This window comes from Acipenser ruthenus, chromosome 24 (assembly GCF_902713425.1).
Source record: "Acipenser ruthenus chromosome 24, fAciRut3.2 maternal haplotype, whole genome shotgun sequence".
NCBI lineage: Eukaryota > Metazoa > Chordata > Actinopteri > Acipenseriformes > Acipenseridae > Acipenser > Acipenser ruthenus.
The window spans coordinates 9619390-9642439 of NC_081212.1; the positions used below are offsets into that span (position 1 = coordinate 9619390).

The 23050-nt window shown below is 40.3% G+C and overlaps 2 protein-coding genes and 1 long non-coding RNA gene across 4 annotated transcripts in view; all 3 read left to right on the top strand.

Annotated features, from left to right (window-relative positions):
• Nucleotides 1-1406, top strand: part of LOC117429146 (double C2-like domain-containing protein beta) — a 105679-nt gene extending 104273 nt beyond the window's left edge. For both annotated transcript variants that reach the window (XM_058998352.1, XM_034048370.3), the window contains one exon: nt 1264-1406. In XM_058998352.1, coding sequence (XP_058854335.1) covers nt 1264-1400 — 137 coding nt within the window. In that variant the 3' untranslated portion in view covers nt 1401-1406. The remainder of the gene's footprint in view (nt 1-1263) is intronic.
• An 84-nt stretch (nt 1407-1490) lies between these two features.
• On the top strand, nt 1491-6839 carry LOC117429201 (uncharacterized). Its single transcript, XR_009308408.1, has 2 exons — nt 1491-2444; nt 2480-6839. It is a non-coding gene; the product is annotated as an uncharacterized LOC117429201 (long non-coding RNA).
• Nucleotides 6840-15538: 8699 nt separating this feature from the next.
• On the top strand, nt 15539-22606 carry LOC117429457 (pinopsin-like). The gene is made up of 5 exons (XM_034048939.3): nt 15539-15929; nt 17028-17210; nt 18083-18228; nt 18914-19153; nt 20524-22606. The coding sequence occupies exons 1-5, from the start codon at nt 15578-15580 to the stop codon at nt 20671-20673; spliced, it is 1071 nt and encodes a 356-aa protein (XP_033904830.1). The 5' UTR covers nt 15539-15577; the 3' UTR covers nt 20674-22606.
• Nucleotides 22607-23050: the final 444 nt, after the last annotated feature.

A 23050-nucleotide genomic window follows, 5' to 3' on the forward strand; every position in this document is an offset into this window, starting at 1 on the left:
TAAAATGCATTTTCACCATGCTCTAGAACAGTGGTTCCCAACCCTGGTCCTGCAAACTGCTTGTGTCTGCTGGTTTTCATTTCAAGTTAGTAACTTGAACTCTGAAACTGTTTAAAAGCTGAAAACAATTAAAAGGGTATAATTGAGCAAATGATCAGTTCAATTAAGAGTCTAGTTAAGTAATTGAGAGCTCAGTTGGAATGGAAACCAGCAGACACAGGGGGTCCCCAGGACCAGGGTTGGGGACCACTGCTCTAGAATTCCATCGTGATCTAGAATTTCACCATGGCGATTTGTACAGAAACATGTCCAGGTTTTACAAAAGCTTTGGGTCGTTATTTACTGATTTACATCCTAAATTTGGCCGACTCAAGCAAGTGAAAAAACAGCTTTACACCAAAAAAATCCATGACTTTACATCTGGTAGAAAATAGTTTTTGTGTAATATGTGGCTGTCTGTTTAACACACTGGAGTGCCTATACTGGTTAACTTCAATAGCTTTACACCAGGGGTGCCCAATCCTGGTCCTGGAGGGCAGATGGCCCTCCTGGTTTTTGTTGCAACTGTGCCCTAAATTACTTAATTGGACCAATCAAGCCCTTATTAGAAGCTTAATTGGTCCAATTAATCAATTTAGTGTACAGTTTGAATAAAAACCAGGAGGGCATCGGCCCTCCAGGACCAGGATTGGGCACCCCTGCTTTACACAGTTTGCATTCACGCTCAATAGAAGCAGGTGAGCTGCTTTTCCAAACACCCCTGAGCATTACCCCTCATATTTAAATGGAAAACTCATTACCTAATGAGCAGTCTGTCCCACAAGTGCAACGGCACCTCAAATATGATCCACTTACTACCAATGAAGAATGACTGCGTGTGACATTTCTCTTAATTTTACCCTCAAGAATAGGTTTCTGGCTAAGGACTGCCAAGGACAACACTACACACCGTTTTTTTTTTTTTTTTTTTAATATACTTTACCAGACCTTTCCAATGCTTACCTATACTTTAGCATGTTTTTACTGTGCTTTATACACTTAAGAAACTTTTATAAGGATATGAAGATATGTTCTTATTTTAAAACATATTAAGGTAAAAAAAGGGCAATAAAATCCTGCAAATCATTTGTTGTTTCCATAACTAGTTTAAGTACTGTACTGTATATACTGTGAGTGCTGGCCAACTCTAATCTCCATGTGTTTTGCTGTCAGACAGTCTGTCAGTGTCTCTGTGTTAACAGGTTCTTAAACTGTCTTTCCCAGGTGGTGTGACGCTGGGGATCAATGCAAAGGGAGAGCGATTGAAACACTGGTTTGACTGCCTCAAAAACAAGGACAAGAAAATCGAGCGCTGGCACACATTGACAAATGAACTGCCAGGGTCTGTGCTCAGTGACTGAGGGGGAGGGGGGAGTGAGAGGGGGGAGCCGTATGGGGGGGGGGGGGGTGAACTGCAAGGGTCTGTGCTCAGTGACTGAGGGGAGGGAGGGGGGTATGAACTGCAGGGTCTGTGCTCAGTGACTGAGGGGGGTATGAACTGCAGGGTCTGTGCTCAGTGACTGAGGGGGGTATGAACTGCAGGGTCTGTGCTCAGTGACTGAGGGGGGTATTAACTGCAGGGTCTGTGCTCAGTGACTGAGGGGGGTATGAACTGCAGGGTCTGTGCTCTGACTGAGGGGGGTATGAACTGCAGGGTCTGTGCTCTGACTGAGGGGTGTATGAACTGCAGGGTCTGTGCTCAGTGACTGAGGGGGGTATGAACTGCAGGGTCTGTGCTCAGTGACTGAGGGGAGGGAGGGGGGTATGATCTGCAGGGTCTGTGCTCAGTGACTGAGGGGAGGGGTATGAACTGCAGGGTCTGTGCTCAGTGACTGAAGGGGGTATGAACTGCAGGGTCTGTGCTTAGTGACTAAGGGGGGTATGAACTGCAGGGTCTGTGCTCAGTGACTGAAGGGGGTATGAACTGCAGGGTCTGTGCTCAGTGACTGAGGGGAGGAAGGGGGGTATGAACTGCAGGGTCTGTGCTCAGTGACTGAAGGGGGTATGAACTGCAGGGTCTGTGCTCAGTGACTGAGGGGGGTATGAACTGCAGGGTCTGTGCTCAGTGACTGAAGGGGGTATGAACTGCAGGGTCTGTGCTCAGTGACTGAGGGGAGGAAGGGGGATATGAACTGCAGGGTCTGTGCTCAGTGACTGAGGGGAGGAAGGGGGGTATGAACTGCAGGGTCTGTGCTCAGTGACTGAGGGGGGTATGAACTGCAGGGTCTGTGCTCAGTGACTGAGGGGGGTATGATCTGCAGGGTCTGTGCTCAGTGACTGAGGGGAGGGGTATGAACTGCAGGGTCTGTGCTCAGTGACTGAGGGGAGGGGTATGAACTGCAGGGTCTGTGCTCAGTGACTGAGGGGGGTATGAACTGCAGGGTCTGTGCTCAGTGACTGAGGGGGTATGATCTGCAGGGTCTGCTCAGTGACTGAGGAGGGTATGATCTGCAGGGTCTGTGCTCAGTGACTGAGGGGAGGGGTATGAACTGCAGGGTCTGTGCTCAATGACTGAGGGGGGTATGAACTGCAGGGTCTGTGCTCAGTGACTGAGGGGGGTATGAACTGCAGGGTCTGTGCTCAATGACTGAGGGGGGTATGAACTGCAGGGTCTGTGCTCAGTGACTGAGGAGTGTATGAACTGCAGGGTCTGTGCTCAGTGACTGAGGGGGGTATGAACTGGAAGGGGGTGGTACCTGTCAAACAACAGCTCTCATAGTTTTTGGTGTTTCTGTCAGGAAGGGTCATCTGCACTGCTGTCTAGGGGAACCCCATTTTCTCCAGATGAGAAAAAAATGTATCCCTTAATAGAAAGGCTGGTCGTTAATTCGTAAGGTTGCTCCTGTATTAAGACAACAGGACCAAATCCATTGTGCTGTTGTTGCTGTGGTCTGCTGATGGATCTGCTGCAGTTTCTTCAGGGTAATACACTGAGATTAAACCCTTAATAGACCTAAATTCTGATTGAGACCCTAATATGGTCCTACAGGTGGAACTAGAGTAGAACACCCCCCCCAACAACTGATGGGATGGGACCCTTAAATCAAGCATCCATAACATTAAACACTCAACAGTGCCTAATTTAAAAATCCTAAAAGAAACTTCATCAATTCAATTACAATCGCTTCAACTTTAGAAGTGTTAACAAAGCATTGAAGACCCTGAAAAAGACTTCTAGTTGAAGGTTTGTCATTTCATTTATTACGCTTCTTTTAATACAGGTTAATCTGTCCACAATTTAAATATCATTACATGTAAATGTGTGATTCCTGTTTTTCTATGTATTTTAAATTGAACTTAACTAAAATTTTGATTTGCAAATCAGTATTCAATATTTAAAGACATTTAAAAGTTTTGTAATGTTAAACAGTCTAATTTAGGATACATTACACCCCAGTTTTAACTACAGACCACTTTTCAATAACAGGAAACTCATGACAAACACCTTATAAGGATAAGTCCAAGTATCCTCTAGCCTTTAACACAGATATACAAGCTCAATATAAAATCAGTTAGTTAGTTATTTGAGCAGGGTGGGTCAACTAGTTTGCACAGGTGTAGGTGAGACAGACACAACAACTATTATAGATATCCTGAACACCAATACATTGAACAACAGTCAAAAACAAGGGTCATTCTAGCTGACCAGCATTCTGTGGTCCATTTGTGCTTGATGAAAGATCAATGGAGAAATTGGTTCTAGGGTAGGTGTATGCGTAAGAACCGCTGTGTAACTCCACCGCGTGACAAACAGTAAAAATGCCCGTTTTGGTGATATTGACCGAATATTTCTCCTTGAGGTATGATCTAGTCCCGTAGTTCAACTGGAGCCCAAAAATGTTTCACTGTTGGGTGAGAGAGACAGACCTTGCAGTATTTTAATTTGGGTTTTATCGTCAACGTTACTGCATGGAAAGTTGTTTTAGACTACTTTAGAATACTTTTTGTTTGCCTTGTCTCGGTTTTCAGTTCCCTGTTTAAATTTGTTTTTAAAAAAGGGTCCCCCAAACAAAACAGTCTTGCGCATAACGTTTCTATTGTAAAGTGCTACAGAACTGCAGTGTTTACAATGCATTACTTCTCCTGTGCTGTATCCCACTTCAACATAATCCCATTGGTTGTGATGCTTCTATTCACACATCACAGGTAAATAAACTAGGGAATAACTTTTTTCAACTTTTACTCGTTCGCCGGGAGAAATGTTCCCCTAAACATTGCTGTTTATCCAGATCATGCTCCCTTTTGCAACAATGTTAGTGACTGAAATGATTGTGGGAGCAGAAAACCGTCCATAACTATTAAACCCTCAATAGCACTGAGTGTAGATATACTAAAGGAAACTTAATAAACTGTCTATAACTATTAAACCCTCAATAGCACTGAGTGTAGATATACTAAAGGAAACTTAATAAACTGTCTATAACTATTAAACCCTCAATAGCACTGAGTGTAGATATACTAAAGGAAACTTAATAAACTCAATAAGAAACTTTTCAAAGTTTTCAATGTCTTCAAAAAGCAGCATTTTTGCAGGAGGAAGCATGGACTGGATATTATCCTTATCAGTATCACTAGATAAACGATACATATCTTTATTTTGATATGATCTATCATGTTAAGAAAGTATCACAATTCATCAATATGCAATGAATGAATCGTCGTCGTCCCCCCCCCCCCCCCCCCACTTATGAATTATGTGTGATTTCAAACTTCAAAAAAGCAAGATGTTTACAAATAAAATGCTACAATACGGACAACACGGGATACAGAAAGGTAATGCATTTTCTTTGTAAACACTGCAGGGGTTCTGGAACAGTATAAAATGTGCTTGGAATCACCCAGAACTTGATGTTGTGTAAACAGCACTTAGTGTCTTCTTGTTCCACTGAATAACAGGTACCTCCCCTCTCTCCTTAGCCCCCATTATCAGTGAAAGTGTTCGTTTGTTCCTCCCTAGCAGAAAACTGCAAAAGCCGCTGACAGAAAGACAGGTGCTAGGTGTCAGCCTACCACCTCTTTACACAAACTTTCCAATTCTGTTTGACTTTGAACCTGTTTGTACATAATGAATAATGAAAAGCATGCACATGTATTGGTCTGTCATGCAATGACTTTGCTAAATGTTTGATACTGCTGGGTTTTTTTCAGTGAAAAAAAAAAAAACACACCTCTGTTTGGATGCCACAGGAATGTTTGCCTGTCTCTGTTTTTTTGTACTTTGACTCTGCTGCTTCAGCGACTGGAACTGAGAATAACCTTGTTTAAAGAGTACTGTATTTAAACAACTCCGCTCCATCACTTTATTGTTCATATAATCATATAATACAATTCTCTTCCCCCGCATATCATTCATGGTATTTGGTTTCTGATTTTTTTTTTTGTCCACTGTAGTAACCATTGTAGAACTAACCACAGCAGAAATAACCACTGTAGAAGCATCTTGTAATGGTTAATAGGTATTGTTACAAACCGTGTGGAGCTAAACGTTTTAAACACCAGTTCCAAGGATTAGATGAAAACCAGAAAAAAATACCATGAATGACATGAAGGTGAGAGGAGGAATTCATTCTGTACACCCAATTTGTTCCACCAAGAGTCAATTTATGTTGAAATACCTTGTAAGTGTAGAAAATGAATCCATACATCGTGCCCGTTTTGCACTTCCATTCACTACATAGATCTCCAATGTGGCGATTGACAGAAACACGTCTTACAGCAACATGTGCATTTTAAACATACTTGGAGCTCCACTGGGTTAAAGAACATGTTCACTTTCCATGTCTCTGTTACACTTGCACATCTGAGGTCACCTCAGCAGTGTCTTCTGGGCTACTGGCTGAAAGCATGTCAGTCAACAGAGGAAGCAGCTGATTGGTTAATGACAGGAAAGAAGCCATTGATGGGGTGGGGACAATTTCACCGTCCATGTGAAATGACCCAGGAAGTGCAACACTAAGTGAAAGTGTAATCTCTCCTGCTCGCAGAGACTCAGAGGCGTTGTGGAAATGGAAGTAAGCATACCAAGACACAGTGGTGGTGGTAGCTGATTGGGGGCCCCAAGGGGCAGTACTGTTATTTCTTATTACCCTGTCCTTTATGTAATTGATTGCTATTAATCCGACTCCGATTCTTAATTAAAACATTATTTGCAGTTAGAAAAGGTGGAGCAAATTTTGCACTGCAGCAAAAAGCTTTGAAAGTTGTCCTGTAAATGTTTCTCTACTTCATAACATCGTCCTGGGTGTGTTCAGAGCAGAACAGTGCAACACTTGCAACAATCTGTACTACTAATCAGACATATGGAAACTCGACTCAATAAGCATTGTATTACTTGCTTTCAACAGCAGAGGATTTCTATTTAAAGTCTAACTTGCTTTCTGTATTCAGCTTGCTTACATTTGCAACATGAATAGATAGGCTATCAAATAGGCTGAATACACCCAGTTCAATGTTATCTATAGTCCCACCAGTTAAACAGAGATACCAGATTTTCCATATCAATGCAATGAAACAATGAAAGGATTTTAATGTATTGATAGTCCAACATCTGGAGAGTTAACATTGTTACTCACAGCCAATCCCCTTTCAAAAGAAAAAACAGCAAGAAAGAACCCAATGGGAAGATTCACGTTGAGCCTGATGGAGATTTTAAGAAAAAAATATTTTTGGGAGTTTTGTGAGGCTGAAAGTCTTGCTGGTGCCAAGCATTGGAAGTTCTAGATTTCTTAATCTTAACCCATTTCGTGTATCTCTTATCCATAAGGGAAGATTGTAATAATAAACATTTCATTTATACTAAGGCAGATTAGCCGGTCATTGTCTTCCTCACTCATTGAGATCCATAATTATCCCAGATGAAAAATCTCCATTCATTAAGGTTTTTTTAACCAACAGAATTTCAATTCATGGAATGCTTAATGATTCAGAATATGTTTTAGGCTTTTTTTTTAATGCATTATCAATCATAGAACTGATAAAAAAATGTCTGTATACCAATACATACCATTTACATACTACAAAAAAGTTCAGTTATTTCAACCACCAGCTGCCCATTTATTTTGGCAATTTCCATGTTAAAAAATATTATGAAAAACAAAAATATTATTTCAATACAACTTAAATAAAAACAACGTGTTTACAATTGTAGCATTATAACAACATAGATCACAACGTAACATATATATATTTTTCCAATGGCAGCATTATATAAGTATAAATAGCATTTCTTTTATTTTACAATTGCAGCATTATAACAACATTATAATAATTGTGCCGTCAAATCACTTTTTAGAAATTATTTTTTGTGTGATAATTTCAAAGCAGACGCCCTTCAAACCCTCATCAAACGTCTTTATCTAGCACATATACATCAGAAAACTTGCATCGCAAATTTCCAATCACATCATATACTGTATATTCCACAGTTTCAGGTACTGTGTATCGCTGTTATATGCATTGTTATCTGTGAAGTATAGGTACAATAAATAAATTTGTCATTTTGCCCAGTACCAGTCCTGACAAGGTTTCCTTACAACCCCCTGGAACACCAAAAAAAGAAATAATATCCTCCTCTCATTCTCTGTAGAGACAGGCGTCCATTTTTCACTCTCAGCTGTTCTGTCTAGAAGAGCATGTCTGTCAAGCACATTTCTTAGGGACTGCTGCCATCTGCCAGTGAAAAACAAAACTGCAGACAATTTTAACCAACAGTCTACTTATTTATTCACTGAAGCATGTTGCAGATGCACATATACAGTACCCCCTGCACGCTATTCTCACGGGAGTGACAAATTTGGACTCGCTTGCGCCCCACGTGGAAATCGCGGGATAAGCAGCTGGGTATATGGCAGCTGGCAAATCACTATTGGTAATAAAGAGGAATGCAAAGAACCAACATTAAAAATGGGCCACCTATTGGTTATTCTAAGTGAAATTCACACCACATGCCAACTCTACAGATTAAGGTTAATTTATGTGTAACCTATTCCGTAAACTCTACCGCTTTTCAGAACTGCTGCAGTCCTGCTACGATTCGCTTCTCATACCCACCCCAACCAAAAAAAAAAAAAAAACTAATGGTATCTGACATTCCTTCTCGCTATTCAATATGTATTTTGATAAGAATATACAAATGTGTATGCAGTATATCATGCAGACACAGACATGTATATACCTTCTGTAGTATTTGTGCGCTTAGGTAAGAGATATAAGTTCTTAATTAAAAAAGGATACTTTTAGAGTAAGTCAGTTCACAACGCCCGTAGAGCAGGTCTCTCACTCCTTCACTGTGAGCCGCTTGCTCTCTTAATATTACCACACAAGCGCACCTATTTCCATCTCTCGAATGTTGGAGGGTATGGTAAAGTGACAAATCAGTTTTGCGATTGAGTCAACAGAATAAAAACTAAAACACATTTTTGCATTTTTTTTAAAAACAATTGGTATTTAATCGTAATGTTGATGCTTTTCTTGTTTATCATTTCCGGATGCTTTACATTACATTGATCTGCATGTGATTAAATACATAACCTTTCAGTAAATACAAAAATACATACAATATGGTTTAATTACGATATATAATTAAACCATATATATATATATATATATATATATATATATATATATATATATATATATATATATATATATATATGCGTGTTTGTATGTATATTATGCTTTACATATTTAGTCGTATCAGTTATTTGTTGTAACATTGAAAAACCAGAAACAAATTTCAGTACATTTTGACTCGTGTCTCTTTTTACTGACACACAACCGACAGTGCTGTTGTTTTGTAGTTGTGTTAATAACGTTTGTAAATATTTATTATAGAACGGGCGAAATTTGTCGTGACATAACGGCTGTAAAATAATTCTTACCATCACAAATGGTCTTTTCAGGCTCAGAAATCTTTTGTAAAAAAGAAGTAGACAGCATCGTCGCTTCAGAAATTGCGTTGACTTACCACGGTGTTACTCATCACCACAGCTACTTGTCTCAGGTAAGATTAGACTCTAACCTACCATGATACAGCTACTTTTTTCCCGTGCTGGTACATGGTAATTGTACATTATAATTAGGGCTTGAAGTTTTCAGGTTTTATTTTTGGTCAAATTACGCCTTTAAACTTATTTTGCGCCGATTCTGTTTCCTTTAAACTCAGAAAAAGCTGCTGATTATAAAACAAATGTCACTTGTTTTTACCTTCATATCTTGACTGAACTGGATTCTTGTTTCGTTTAATTTTTATTTCAAACAGACGTGACAAATTACATTAACTGCTCATCGCTGATCCTAATTGCATTTCATTCTTGCAGTCGCCTAGTTTATCGTTGTGCTTTTGTTATTTTCACTCATTTAACAGAGTTGTCCTGACAGATTTTCTTTTCAGCATAACATACACAGTACGGAGTGTACACTGACAGCACGTCCATCATTTAAAAATTTCCTTGATTTGTAGCAAAGAAAAAAATAATCTTAAACCCAGTCTTTATAGTCGTTTTCTATTTATCAGGATGCACAGACAGCTTACCAACGACTAATTAACATGTAACAACCTGTTACAAGCGAGTTTATTCATTTCAAGCTCAGAATAATGTTTAGTTAAATGAAAAGGTTAAATTCGCTGGATAATTATTTTTAAATATCGTTTTAGTTTTGAAGTTGGTATCCGCGATCAGTGGGTTTGGATAGCCCTGGGCGCCGCCATCTTGGAGGGTGCATGCGATGACGTAAGGCTTTAATATAGCCGGGAGCCCAATAAAGTACACGAGGGAATGATAACACGTAGGGTGTATGTTGTCTGCATAGTATGCATTTATTCTGTGGAGGTATTCACGGTTAAATAAGTTGAAGTACCCAATTTTTTAAAAATAATTAATTTGATGACCATGACAGATCAACAGAATAGTATAGCATAAGAAATGGCATAGTGGTGGGCGGTCAAAATTCTTCCACCCACCCACCAGGCTTAGCAAACCTCCTTCCCTGAACTATCCTCCATGTGCTCTCCCCCCAACAAACATGTACTAGTGTCTTTTATGGGCGTGGCCAGCAGGGGATATTGACTTCAATCATTCAATTTCCACCTGGCAGCATTCCACACTTTTCTAATTAACTAATAAAACAATTATACATTTAAACAATTAAACATTTTACCATGTGGCTGTGTAAAAGCAGCCAACTTTGCCCCATGCTGTCCTCTACACCTGAGCCAAAGCTTGCTGCCATCCTCAAAACACACACGTTGCTTGTGCAGAGCCACTGGACAAAGAAGAATGGGGGGGGGGCTTCTTTAAAATCTTAAAAGGAGTTGACATAGTTAAACCTAACCAATATTTTCAGTGGAGCACAGAACCCAGGACCAGAGGATACAGCTGGAAAGAGGAGACAGACTTAGGATAGAGGGTAGGAGACACTTAAGGGGTTTATATAAGAAACATAAGAAAATGTACAAACAAGAGGCAGCCATTCGGCACATCTAAGCTCATCCGGTTCCTAGCAGCTGAATGATCTCAATACTTTGTCAGCTTGGGTTTAAAGGATCCAAGTGATTCAGCATCAACAACATGAGTAGGTAGCCCATTCCACACCTTCATCAGTCTACATACCCAAGCATTCTGTTTGCCTTTTTGATAGCTTCCCCATAATGTCTGGCTGCTGAATCTATTACAGCACCATGGTTTTGGTCTTGTTGAATCTGTTCTATTTCTATCCCCCATTTGATATTTTATAGCTTACATTTTTGTGACCGGCGTGTAACACTTTACATTTGTTGATATTGAATTTCATTTTCCATGTTTCTGCCCAACAAAACTCTTGATTCTATTCCTACAACACTATTAAAATATGTTCTTGGTGTTATTAATACCCACATTTTAAAAATTGGTTCACTTTCCTCCGGTATAGTTCCCTCAGCACTTACAGTAGCTGTGGTAAAGCCTATGCTTAAGAAACACAATTTGGAACCTAAAGTCCTCAATAACTGTGTTGTTGCAATTCAATTACAAAAAAATTCTAACACTTAATGGTTTATTCTAGAAGTTTCAGTCTGGTTTTCGTGCTGCACATAGCACAGAGACGGCCTTTGTCAGAGTTGTGAACAATCTGCTGATAAGCTCTGACTCGGGCTTTCCATCAGTTTTAATTCTTCTAGATCTAAGTGCTGCCTTTGATACTGTAGACCATTCCATCCTACTGAATCGTCTTGAAAGCACAGTGGGACTGTCTGGCCTTGTCCTATCCTAGTTCAAATTTTATCTTTCTGATAGGTTTCAGTTCGTCTCTATTGGGGAGGAAAAATCGGCATTATCGGAAGTTGTCTGTGGTGTTCCACAGGGCTCTATTCTAGGTCCCTTGCTGTTTTATAACAACATAAGAACATAAGAAAGTTTACAAAAGAAAGGAGGCCATTTGGCCCATCTTGCTCGTTTGGTTGTTGGTAGCTTATTGAGAATCTCATTAAGCAGCTTCTTGAAGGATCCCAGGGTGTCAGCTTCAACAACATTAATGGGGAGTTGGTTCCAGACCCCCACAATTCACTGTGTAAAAAAGTGCCTCCTATTTTCTGTTCTGAATACCCCTTTGTCTAATCTCCATTTGTGACCCCTGGTCCTTGTTTCTTTTTTCAGGTTGAAAAAGTCCCCTGGGTCGACACTGTCAATACCTTTTAGAATTTTTAATGCTTGAATCAGATCGCCGCATAGTCTTCTTTGTTCAGGACTGAATAGATTAAATTATTTTAACTTGTTTGCATATGACATGCCTTTTAAACCAGAAATAATTCTGGTTGATCTTCTTTGCACTTTCTAGAGCAGCAATATCCTTTTTGTAGTGAGGTGACCAGAACACAATATTCTAGATGAGGTCTTACTAATGCATTGTAAAGTTTTAACATTACTTCCCTTGATTTAAATTCAACACTTTTCACTATATATCCTAGGCAGCAGTGTGGAGTAGTGGTTAGGGCTCTGGACTCCAGACTGGAGGGTCATGTGTTCAATCCCCAGTGGGGGACACTGCTGTTGTACCCTTGAGCAAGGTACTTTACCTAAAAATTGCTCCAGTAAAAACCCAACTGTATAAATGGGTAATTGTATGTAAAAAATAATGTGTAAAAAAAAAAATAATGTGATATCTTGTAACAATTGTAAGTCGCCCTGGATAAGGGCGTCTGCTAAGAAATAAATAATAATAATAATCCAAGCATTTTGTTGGCCGTTATCATAGCTTCCCTATTATATATACTACCGTTAGGTGACATTATCCACAGACACAGAGTGAACTTCCATTGCTATGCTGATGATACCCAGCTATATTTGTACCTAAAGCCAGGAATTTCTTCTGCCTGGGTGTTATTAGCTACTTGCCTTACAGACATCAAGCATTGGACATCACAGAATTTTCTAATGTTGAATTCAGATAAAACCAAGGTTATGCTAGTGGGCTCACAGAACCAACTAAAAGGAAATGTGGGATTACATGAGCTCGACCCTTGCAGTCTCTCATCAAAACTTACACTAGAAATGAAGAGTTTGGGGGTCATCTTTGATCCTTATCTATCATTTGAGACTCATATTAGAGAAGTTACTAAAGTATGTTTTTACCATTTGAGAAATACAGCCAAACTGAGACCAAAAATTTCCATACCTGGTGCAGAGAGTCTAATGCATGCCTTTATTTCATCTAGAATTGATTATTGTAATGCACTTTTTTCTGGTGTCCCAAAACATGTGGTATAGAATTCTGACTAAAACAAGGAAAAGTGAACATATTACCCCTGTTTTGGCCTCTTTACACTGGCTCCCTGTGCAGTATAGAATTGATTTTAAGATTTTGCTGTTAACTTATAAGGCCCTGAATGGATGAGTACATAGTTATTTGCAGGAATTACTGGCCCTGTATCTTCCAAACCACACTCTGAGATCATAGGATGCGGGCTGCTGGTTATTCCTAGGGTTAACAAAAGTAACACGGGAGGCAGGGCTTTTTGTTGTAGAGCTCCAGACTAAAAACACACTTTTATAAAATGGCTTTCTTATCTTAGTGGGTTTAAATGTAACTTTAAATTTGCTGCTTTTGTATTGTGTGTATACTGTTATTTAAATCTGTTATTTAAATGGTCTGATTGTGGCAGTTGTATGTGTGACATGCTATACAAATGTATTGTGGTTTGATCTTTTTTTCTGCTATGTACTGTAAAGTGCTTTGCGATACTTTTGTATAAAAAGCGCTATATAAATGCAATAAATAAATAAAATAAATAAATGTATACAATCTAAATCTTTTTGTTTTTCCAGCGTGGTTGAAAGCATGTCTGCCACTCCCCCAAGCTAGATTTGACAAGCTTACTAATCATTCCCCGATCTAAGTCGTTGATGTAGATAAAAAACAACAGGGGTGGAAGGACGGAGCCTTGTGGCCCCCCACTGAGTACACTGAGCCCCAGCTAGAGATCTGTCCTCTTAACAGTACTCTCTGCTTCCTGTGTTTTAACCAGTTCTGTATCCTCTTGAATGTACATTTCCATCTTGAGAGTAACCATTGCCGTCAGGGTAGAAGTGCTAGCTGGCAAGTATTGCAGCTTTATAGTGCAAATAGGTAGACAGGTCCAATAAAGTGGCCAGGCAGTGCAGAGGCAATTATACCAAATGCTGCACTCAGACACAACTGTTGAGTCAACACAGTCATCACCTCTGTTCAGCTCTGTGACCTGGCCTGCAAGATTAGCACAGGTCTGCTTGAAAACCAGTATTAAGAGCCTCAAGCCTCTTACATTAACCAGATTACAGGAGTTTAGTGCAGGAGGCTACGTTAGGCACCTCATATTATTAACTCTGATTAACTCTGGTGAAATAATCAAAAGGACTCCCCTTTGCTATCAAAAAGCTTTTCATAATCATACAGTAGCCCCTTGTTTTCTCGAGACCTGGCAACACTGCATTGCACTTGTTTAGTACATTTTACCCTAGACTGGATTGCAGCTGGTTTGAGACTATTGAGACAGCTGCAACACTTTAGTACAGAATCTACCCCAGAATGTTTTCAGAGCGTCTGTCTTCTAGCTCCGTCACACCCTTTTAAAAGGTAGAACAGGGTGTACAAAATTAGATCATTCTTTCACCCACGTATGGTATTTGGTTCCCAGTTCTTGTTTTGTATATATATATGGGGCACAAGTGACATTTCAAAGCAATAATTTTTGGTAGGAATAAACTTATAAAATGCATTCATGTCTTTACAAAATTATTTTCATTTAAGAATATTCTCTTAAAAAATGTAAACAGGAGCATGTTACCATTTAAGCTTGTCTTCAACCAGGATTTTGTTATTGTTAAACTTCGCTAAATGTGGATGTCAGTATGTACGTCTGAAAGAAATCTGTATGTATGTGCAGATGTTCCTCTCATCAGGTCCCTACAGATTATAAACTGCACTGTATAGTATCTGTAGCGCTTGAGATTGATGCAGGGGAACATCAATACTGCTGTACTGTCCCTACAGATTATAAACTGCACTGTACAGTATCTGTAGCACTTGAGATCAGGGGAACATCATGCTGTACTCTAACCGTGTCGTTTAGTGCTCTACTAGCTACATGCTAGAGGTTGCGTCTCCACCAGTTTAATTTAATCTTAATTGTATAATAAGTAACACTATGCACAGGATCATTTTCATTTTTCACATTTTATTATTTAAAAGCACAGAGAAGTTACAGTTATTATACCGACAGAAACATTTGTTTGTGGAATGGAACGGTATCATTGAACTCCTGACCGTACCATAACAACGTAAGTGAGACAGGGAAATTGAAAACTGTATTTCCAAAATTAAGGCACAAACACAAAAATCATTATCACTGATTACCAGTTTTAATCCAGACAGAAACAAGATGTGGCCCATGTTTGCTGAGCTATATTTTCCATGTCTCCCTATTGAGTGCAATGGATACGGTCGCAAGTCACTGTGCCTAGCAATGACATCAGACAGGAGTGATTCAGACCATTATCTTTGGGGTTCAATTTCTGTAAAACTAGGACCCCTCAAAAAATATAAATACCCTTTTGCACATCTACACCCCTGGGACTCCTTAATTTGCTATACTTTTTGAGATTCAGGTGTATAAAAAAGTGTCTGAGTCAGCTGTTTTTATGCCACTCTATCTCAAAAAGTATTCAGCCAAATGCTGCCCCATTCACAGGGTTTGTTGAGCCTGCCAATCCCACCACATGCGTATTGGTGGGGTTTTACACCCCTTTTGAGCTGATTGTAAAATCGACTTTAAACAGCACATTCGTTCAAACCCTCAACCGACTGTAAGCTCTTTATAATTAATCCCCTGCAAAGTAAACAGCTGATTATACCAGATCAACCAACTTAGGGCAGGTATAGTTAAAATACCTCATTGGGTTGATGGATTGTTGTGCATTAATCTCTTTAATTCTCTAGTGTATATATATAGAGGCTTCTCATTGCCAGTGTCTGGTACAGGTGGCACCACGTTGCAGCTTTCTCTCCATCTCTCGATCTCCTGCCCAGAATGCAGAGCAATGACAGTACAGAAGTGCCTGATGTTGAGAACCAGACGCCCGGCCCCTTTGATGGACCACAGTGGCCTCACCTGGCCCCCCGCAGTACCTTCCTATCCGTGGCAGTGCTAATGGGAACTGTGGTAGTGGCTGCAAGTTTTGTTAATGGGCTGGTTCTTGTGGTTTCTCTGCGTTACAAGAAATTGCGCTCCCCGCTTAATTACATCCTGGTCAACTTGGCGGTTGCTGACCTCATGGTGACCTTCTTCGGCAGCACCGTTAGCTTTTCCAACAACGTCAATGGCTACTTCATAATGGGCAAAGCTGTGTGCAAGTTTGAGGGCTTCATGGTCTCCTTGACAGGTAGGGTTGGCAGTGTTGTGTTGGGGACTAACACTTTACATGTAACACGTAACATTTTTTAGTAACTTGTAATGTAAAAAATGACTCTGGCTAATGAACTGCTTTTTATATTGCTGGAATAGCGTTACAGAAGGGAACGAGTAGGTTCAATAGCTGAATCTTCAAAGAATATTTCGAGCTGTAGTAGCCTGACCAAACCAAAAAAAATGTAAAATGTAAACTGTGGATGAGACAAAATATTTGTAATTATTTTTTCAAAATAATACATTACTGTAGTAATTGCAATAATTTTGTTCAAGTAATTGGTAACTTTAACAGATTACTTTTTAAAAGTAACTTCACCAACACTGGTTGGCAACTATCAATGCCTGTTGGGTCTTAAAGGCTCCAAATGATTCAGTATCAACAATGACTACGTAACCCATTCCATACCCTCCCCAAGCTCTGCATGACTAAGTAACCCATCCCATACCCTCCACATTCTCTGAATGACTAGGTAACCCATTCCATACCCTCCACATTATTATGTATTTCTTAGCAGACGCCCTTATCCAGGGCGACTTACAATTGTTACAAGAGATTACATTATACAGATCTCACATTATTTTTTTTACATACAATTACCCATTTATATAGTTGGGTTTTTACTGGAGCAATCTAGGTAAAGTACCTTGCTCAGGGGTACAACATCAGTGTCCCCCACCTGGGACTGAACCCACGACCCTCCGGTCAAGAGTCCAGAACCCTAACCACTACTCCACACTGCTGACTCTGCATGACTAGGTAACCCATCCCATACCCTCCCCACGCTCTGCATGACTAGGTAACCCATCCCATACCCTCCCCATGCTCTGCATGACTAGGTAACCCATCCCATACCCTCCCCATACTCTGCATGACTAGGTAACCCATCCCATACCCTCCCCACTCTCTGCATGACTAGTAAGCCATTGCAATAACATGCAGTACCTTCAAACAAGCAGATAGATTACCATGCACTACCTTCAAATGAGTCAGGGCAGCTACAGTATTCTTTCATATCTTATTTACAAAAAAATAAAAAAATCTCTTGTTCATTAATGTTTTTGTTTTTGTCAGGTATCGTAGGTCTCTGGTCTCTTGCCATCCTGGCCTTTGAGCGCTACATTGTTATCTGCAAGCCAATGGGAGATTTCCGCTTCCAGCAAAAGCATGCTGTGATTGGCTGCTCGTTCACATGGGTGTGGTCTCTGATCTGGACGACTCCTCCTCTCTTTGGCTGGAGCAGCTACGTTCCTGAAGGTAAAATCTGTTGCCTCTTTAAAGTAATTGTACTTACCTGTTGTAAATGAAAACATTTACAACTACTGACATTTTATACTATAGTTGATCTAATAAACAGTATCTTCAAGTATATTATGACTATACCTCGATTAACAAAAACATGGTTCAGCAGTAATGAAGTAGTTAAAGTGTTACAGAACACCCTGCAAAGTTTACAAGAGATGCATCATGTTGCCTTTGCTGTGTTCCGTGTTGTTATATACTGTTAGATTTTTAAACATATTACCGCCTCTTGTGAAATGTTTAATCACACATCATGGGTCAAAAATCAATTGGACATTTTTTATCCAGATCACGCTCTTTTCCTGTAAAACATGTAAAAACATTGCTGGGGGGTCTGAAACACTTTGAGGCCAAACCCACACACAATTTGTAATGGAAGGTATTTATTTGGTTTCAAACATGCTTGGTTCGAGGGTACATCGTCTGGCTATTTAAACAAGACGATGGACCCCTTGTGGTTAAGGGTGGCTGTGTGGTCCAGTGGTTAAAGAAATGGGCTTGTAACCAGGAAGTCCCCAGTTCAAATCCCACCTCAGCCTCTGACTCATTGTGTGACCCTGAGCAAGTCACTTGACCTCCTTATGCTCCGTCTTTTGGGTGAGATGTAATTGTAAGTGACTCTGCAGCTGCTGCATAGTTCACACACCCTAGTCTCTGTAAGTCACCTTGGATAAAGGCGTCTGCTAAATAAACAAATACTAATAAGGGAGTAATTGAAGAAAGGGGACAATTGGGGGGGGGGGATGAATTGTGACATCTCCTTTTCTATGTTTTACAATTGACTGAAAGTTGGAAACATTAAACATGTGCATGTGTTTGTCCTGCAGGGTTGAGGACCTCCTGTGGTCCTAACTGGTACACCGGCGGTTCCAACAATAACTCATACGTGCTGATGCTGTTTGTCACCTGCTTCGTGATGCCTCTTAGCATGATCATTTTCTCTTACGGCAACCTGCTTGTCACGTTGCGAGCTGTGAGTACCCTGCGCTACCGAACTATGAAATACATAAGAAGGTCATTCGGCCCATCTAAGCTCATCCAGTTCCTAGCAGCTGATTGATCTCATTACCTTGTCAAGTTGGGTCTTAAAGGATCCAAGTGATTCTGCCTAAACAACATGACAAGGTAACACATTCCATTCCTCACCACTGGGTGAAGAAGTGTCTCATTCCCTCTGTCCTAAGTCCTAATTTCCAACAGTGTCCTCTGGTCCTGGTTTCTGTTTTGTGCTTAAAGTATTGTGTTTAGGGTTTGTCAACTCCTTTTAAGATTTTAAAGACTTCAATCGTGTTCCCCCTAATTCATCTTTGTTCTAGACTAACTAGATCATTCAGTCTATCTTCAGATCTCATTCCTTTAAGCCCTGGGATTAGTCTGGTTTGTTGGACGCTGTTCAAGGCCACCATGTCCCTTTGGTACAGTTGTGAGCAGAACTGAACACAGTACTCTAAGTGCAGTCTCACCAGTTTGTTATACAAATTCACCTGATTTGTACACTTCTCTGTTTGCCTTTTTAATTGCCATCCCACACTGGTTCTCTATTACAACACCAAGCATTTGTTGTTGTAGGAACCCCTTGATAATATCAGATTCATCTTGAAAGCTGAATTCTGAACTGAGCTTCTTTTAATCATCGCTGTTCCTCCCTCTACCTGCAGGTGGCAGCGCAGCAGAAAGAATCCGAGACCACTCAGCGTGCCGAACGGGAGGTGACGCGCATGGTGATCGCCATGGTGATGGCCTTCCTGATCTGCTGGTTGCCCTATACCACCTTCGCATTGGTGGTAGCCATCAACAAGGACATTGTGATACAGCCCACCCTTGCCTCAATGCCCTCCTACTTCTCCAAGACCGCCACTGTCTACAATCCCATCATCTACGTCTTCATGAACAAGCAGGTGCAGGAGCAAACTTCCAGTTCTCCTTCAAGTACATGATGCTAACGGAATAATTCCTCTCCCTATATTGCCATCATTTTGTAGGTCTCAGATTTAACACACACATCATGGTCATTACATTGACAAACATTTAGAGTGTTTCCTTTAAAGTTTTTTTTAATATATATTGTGGCGATCCTGGGGGGGGGTATCGGGGATGTGTAAGTGGGTAGTGTAAGTGGTGTGGTTTTGTTTGTGCGTGCAGGAGTTGCATGGTGCATTGTGTGTGTAGGGAATTAGGTTGCAGGAATGGCGTGAAAGACATGTGGGGCGGGGGTCTATCATAAGGGGCGGGGGATAGAAGGGGGTGCGTGGAAATGACCGGGAGTGAAAGACAAGAGTGAGTGGAGAGAGTGCATGGATGCATGAAGGGATAGAGAGGGAGAGCGGGAAAGAGAGAAGAAACAGTCAGAAGAAATAATCATTTTATTTTTGTTTTGATTCCCAGTTCCCTTCCCTTATTTTATGCTTTTATTTTCACAACCATTGTTGTTGTAAAGAAATAAAAGGCTTGAGCCTTCAATTCAACCCTGCCTCCATCTAATCTCTGTCCCAAAGATCCCAAAACTCTACAATATTTTAAAATAAAATACACTATGGAGCAGTCATTGTTTTTTTTTTTTTTTTTAAAAAGGTTCTGAATTGTTTTTCTACAAGGACTTCAGCAGGAAGTACAGCAGGAGCAAGGGAGATTCATGTGCCATTATTATCATTTATAAATGCTAAAATAATGAGGAAAAGGTGATATCTATGAAGTGATGGTAATACATACATATTAGATAAGATTTACTGAAAGTAGTATAGTTTTCGAGGGCAGCGACCTTGTTAAATCTGTTTATTTCTTTCTTGTTGAGTGCAGCGTTTATTCGAGGGAGGCATTCATTTGAGGATATACGGAATAGAAATATTTTTTCATGATTATCATTTGAAACTAAGGTATTGGCAAACAATTCAATGCAGCTGTTCACAAAGATACAATAACAATTAGAAAACATGACCATTCAGCTTGAGTAATCTAAAGTTTAAACCATTTATTTTCACTAGGGGCAGAACAACTACTAATCTGAATAGTTGAAGTAAACATAGTCGACTGGTCGGCACTTTAAAAAACAAATTAAATAAATCATGTAATGGATAATGTCTGGTGCTCCGTTTACAAGTGTTACTCTTTTGATGCATTGTGTTTTAAAACCAAATTTCCGTCCATCTGAAACTGCGCACAATTCCACAATCAATTAACGTGCGATCAGTTGACTAGTTTGTGTGTTTTCTCCTGGATGAGTCGGTGCTGCCACTGCCCTACCCTTCTAACTTTCTCTCTTCTTCCTCAGTTCCGTAACTGCATGCTGACGATGATGTGTTGTGGCAGGAACCCGTTCTCCACTGAAGACGAGAGCTCTGCATCGGGCTCCAGCACAGCTGGCCGCACGGAGATTAGTTCAGTATCTGCAGGAGGGAGTAGCAAGGTCACCCCTGCCTAACACCTCCTGCACCCGCTTTCACCCCTGCTAGTCTTAGCATAGTTCAGTATCTGCAGGAGGGAGCAGCAAAGTCACCCCTGCCTAACACCTCCTGCACAGCCTGCACCCGCTTTCACCCCTGCTAGTCTCAGCATAGTTCAGTATCTGCAGGAGGGAGTAGTAAGGTCACCCCAGCCTAACACCTCCTGCACCCGCTTTCACCCCTGCTAGTCTCAGCAACGGCCACCACTGGTTTCCGCTGGTCAGAGCTGGTAGTTGTACTGTACAGGTTTTCAGTTGGTCATGCTGGTTAAAGAGACTGTAATGCTTGTTCAAGAAAAAATGTTGTAAGAAACATCCCATTACCATTCTACAGTGTATGTTCTGGGTTATAATTTTTCTTTAAAGTGAGCCAAAAAATGAATTCCATAAACCTGTTTTGTACTGTCATTACATAGGTCTCAAATGTGCAGAAACACATGTTCATTTTAAAACATGATATTTGGTACTACCACAGGTTAAAGGAAGTTCTCAGTTTCTATGCCTTATTCTCAAGATATTACTATTATTATTTGGCTATTTAGCAGACGCTTTTATCCAAAGCGACTTACAGAGACTAGAGGGTGAACAATGCATCACAGCTGCTGCTGCAGAGTCACTTACAATAGGACCTCGGTTTTACGTCTCACCTGGAGGACAGATATCTGGATCATTTCATCTCAGCAGTAACTTCTGGGTCATGTTACTGACTGAAAGCATGTCAATAGTAAAAGCATTTGATTGGTTAATGACAGGAAAAAAGCTACAGAAATGACCAGGCAAAATTTTCTTTAGCCAAGTATAAAACTGTATATCACGTTAATATAATGTGTTCTATTGTACGTTAAGGTGCGTTGACTTCAGGAGCTGCTCTTCAGTTCTAGTTGCCTGACATAGATTGAATAACCTAGGCTTATAAGTATTTTCATATTATTAAGCATCAGCACTGTCTAGTGCACAGTAGTGAATTGGCAGCAAATCAAAAGGAAACTTCATTCAGTAAGTAGAGATGGCTAATACTTCTATAAAATTGTACTGCCTTACTTTGGGGTCATTTCATTAGTTCAGTGTCTTTGGGGTCATGTCGCTGGCTGTGAAACAGTCGATAGGGGAAGCAGCTGGTTGGTTTATCAAAGCGTTGAATGGGTGGGGTTAATGTCACTCTCCAGGTGACCAAGGAAGTGCAAGACTACCTGCAAAAAAAGGTTTGCAAACACTGTAACCTTGCATAGTACCTGATATCATGTGTGCTGGAGTGTGTTTCTATCAAAACATGTGTTGGAGAACATGAATTAACCATTAAATAAGTGTTGTGTAGCAGATTGTTAAGCGTGCAGACTGGCAGAGCTAAAGCGATTAACACTGGAGATAGCATACTGCTAGTTCCAAAATTGCACACACTGCTGACAACTGATAAGGGCTAGAGTCACAGACTCTGGGCCTGCAGCTTACTTGCCTGGCATTTATTGCAAGCAGGCAATAATTGACTGCAACTTGCATATTCTTGAGAAAAACAGGAAGAGCCAAATCCACACGTTTGGGCGTCAAGCTAATGTCAAGCTCTTACAAACGACAGATGATGGCTGAGGAAACTGAAACACCCAAGATAACATGACAATAGCGAGCTAACATCCTAAGAACAAGAAGTTGGAAAACAGTAATTTTATGCTGACAAGCAATTTTCAAGGCTACCTCAGCACATGACAGTAGTCACATCTTTTGCACACAACACAAAAACATTACACACACAGTACTAAGAGGTGTATCCACAGACCGTTGCCCCTGTCCTATTGGTTAAGTGTCAGGAACAGGGGAGTGGAAACACTCTGTGCAACAGGGTATTTAATGTCCTGTAAACTGTAAAAACTTTGAATCTGCTTGTTCTGTTATGGAAACTTGATTCCCCGCATATGAAATAAACCTAACATTTACTGAAGAAATTGAGTCTGTGCATTTTCTTAAATCTACTTACTCACTTTTTAAATTACATCAAAATGTGAGACATATGGAAGTTTGCGACAGGTAACATTTATGGAATTATGTTGTTAGATAAAAACCACTTTCATGTCAAATGTCTCTCGATGTTCCAATTAGATTGATATGCCTTTTATTGATCAAATTAATGGTCTTGGCCTTTATTCATAGGTATAAACACAGCACTAAACTTTTTACAATGTGCTAAAAATGGCTAAACAGACAGAGCAGGCAAGAATCTAAAATCTTGTAAGTTGATGTTACAGTATACCTTTTAGCAACTAAAATTGTAATGCTTGTTACCTGCTAGTGCTTTCCAATGTGACTCGTAGTGCTCCCGACTGTACGAGTCACCCTGCACACTCTGCCTTTAACAGTGCTCCCG

Bases quoted from the DNA above. Each gene is read 5' to 3' on its own strand.
- LOC117429457 (XM_034048939.3), top strand. From the start codon at position 15,578: ATGCAGAGCAATGACAGTACAGAAGTGCCTGATGTTGAGAACCAGACG. The intron at 17,211-18,082 runs GTAAAATCTGTT...TTTGTCCTGCAG, and splicing joins GAGCAGCTACGTTCCTGAAG to GGTTGAGGACCTCCTGTGGT. The intron at 19,154-20,523 runs GTGCAGGAGCAA...CTTCTTCCTCAG, and splicing joins ACGTCTTCATGAACAAGCAG to TTCCGTAACTGCATGCTGAC.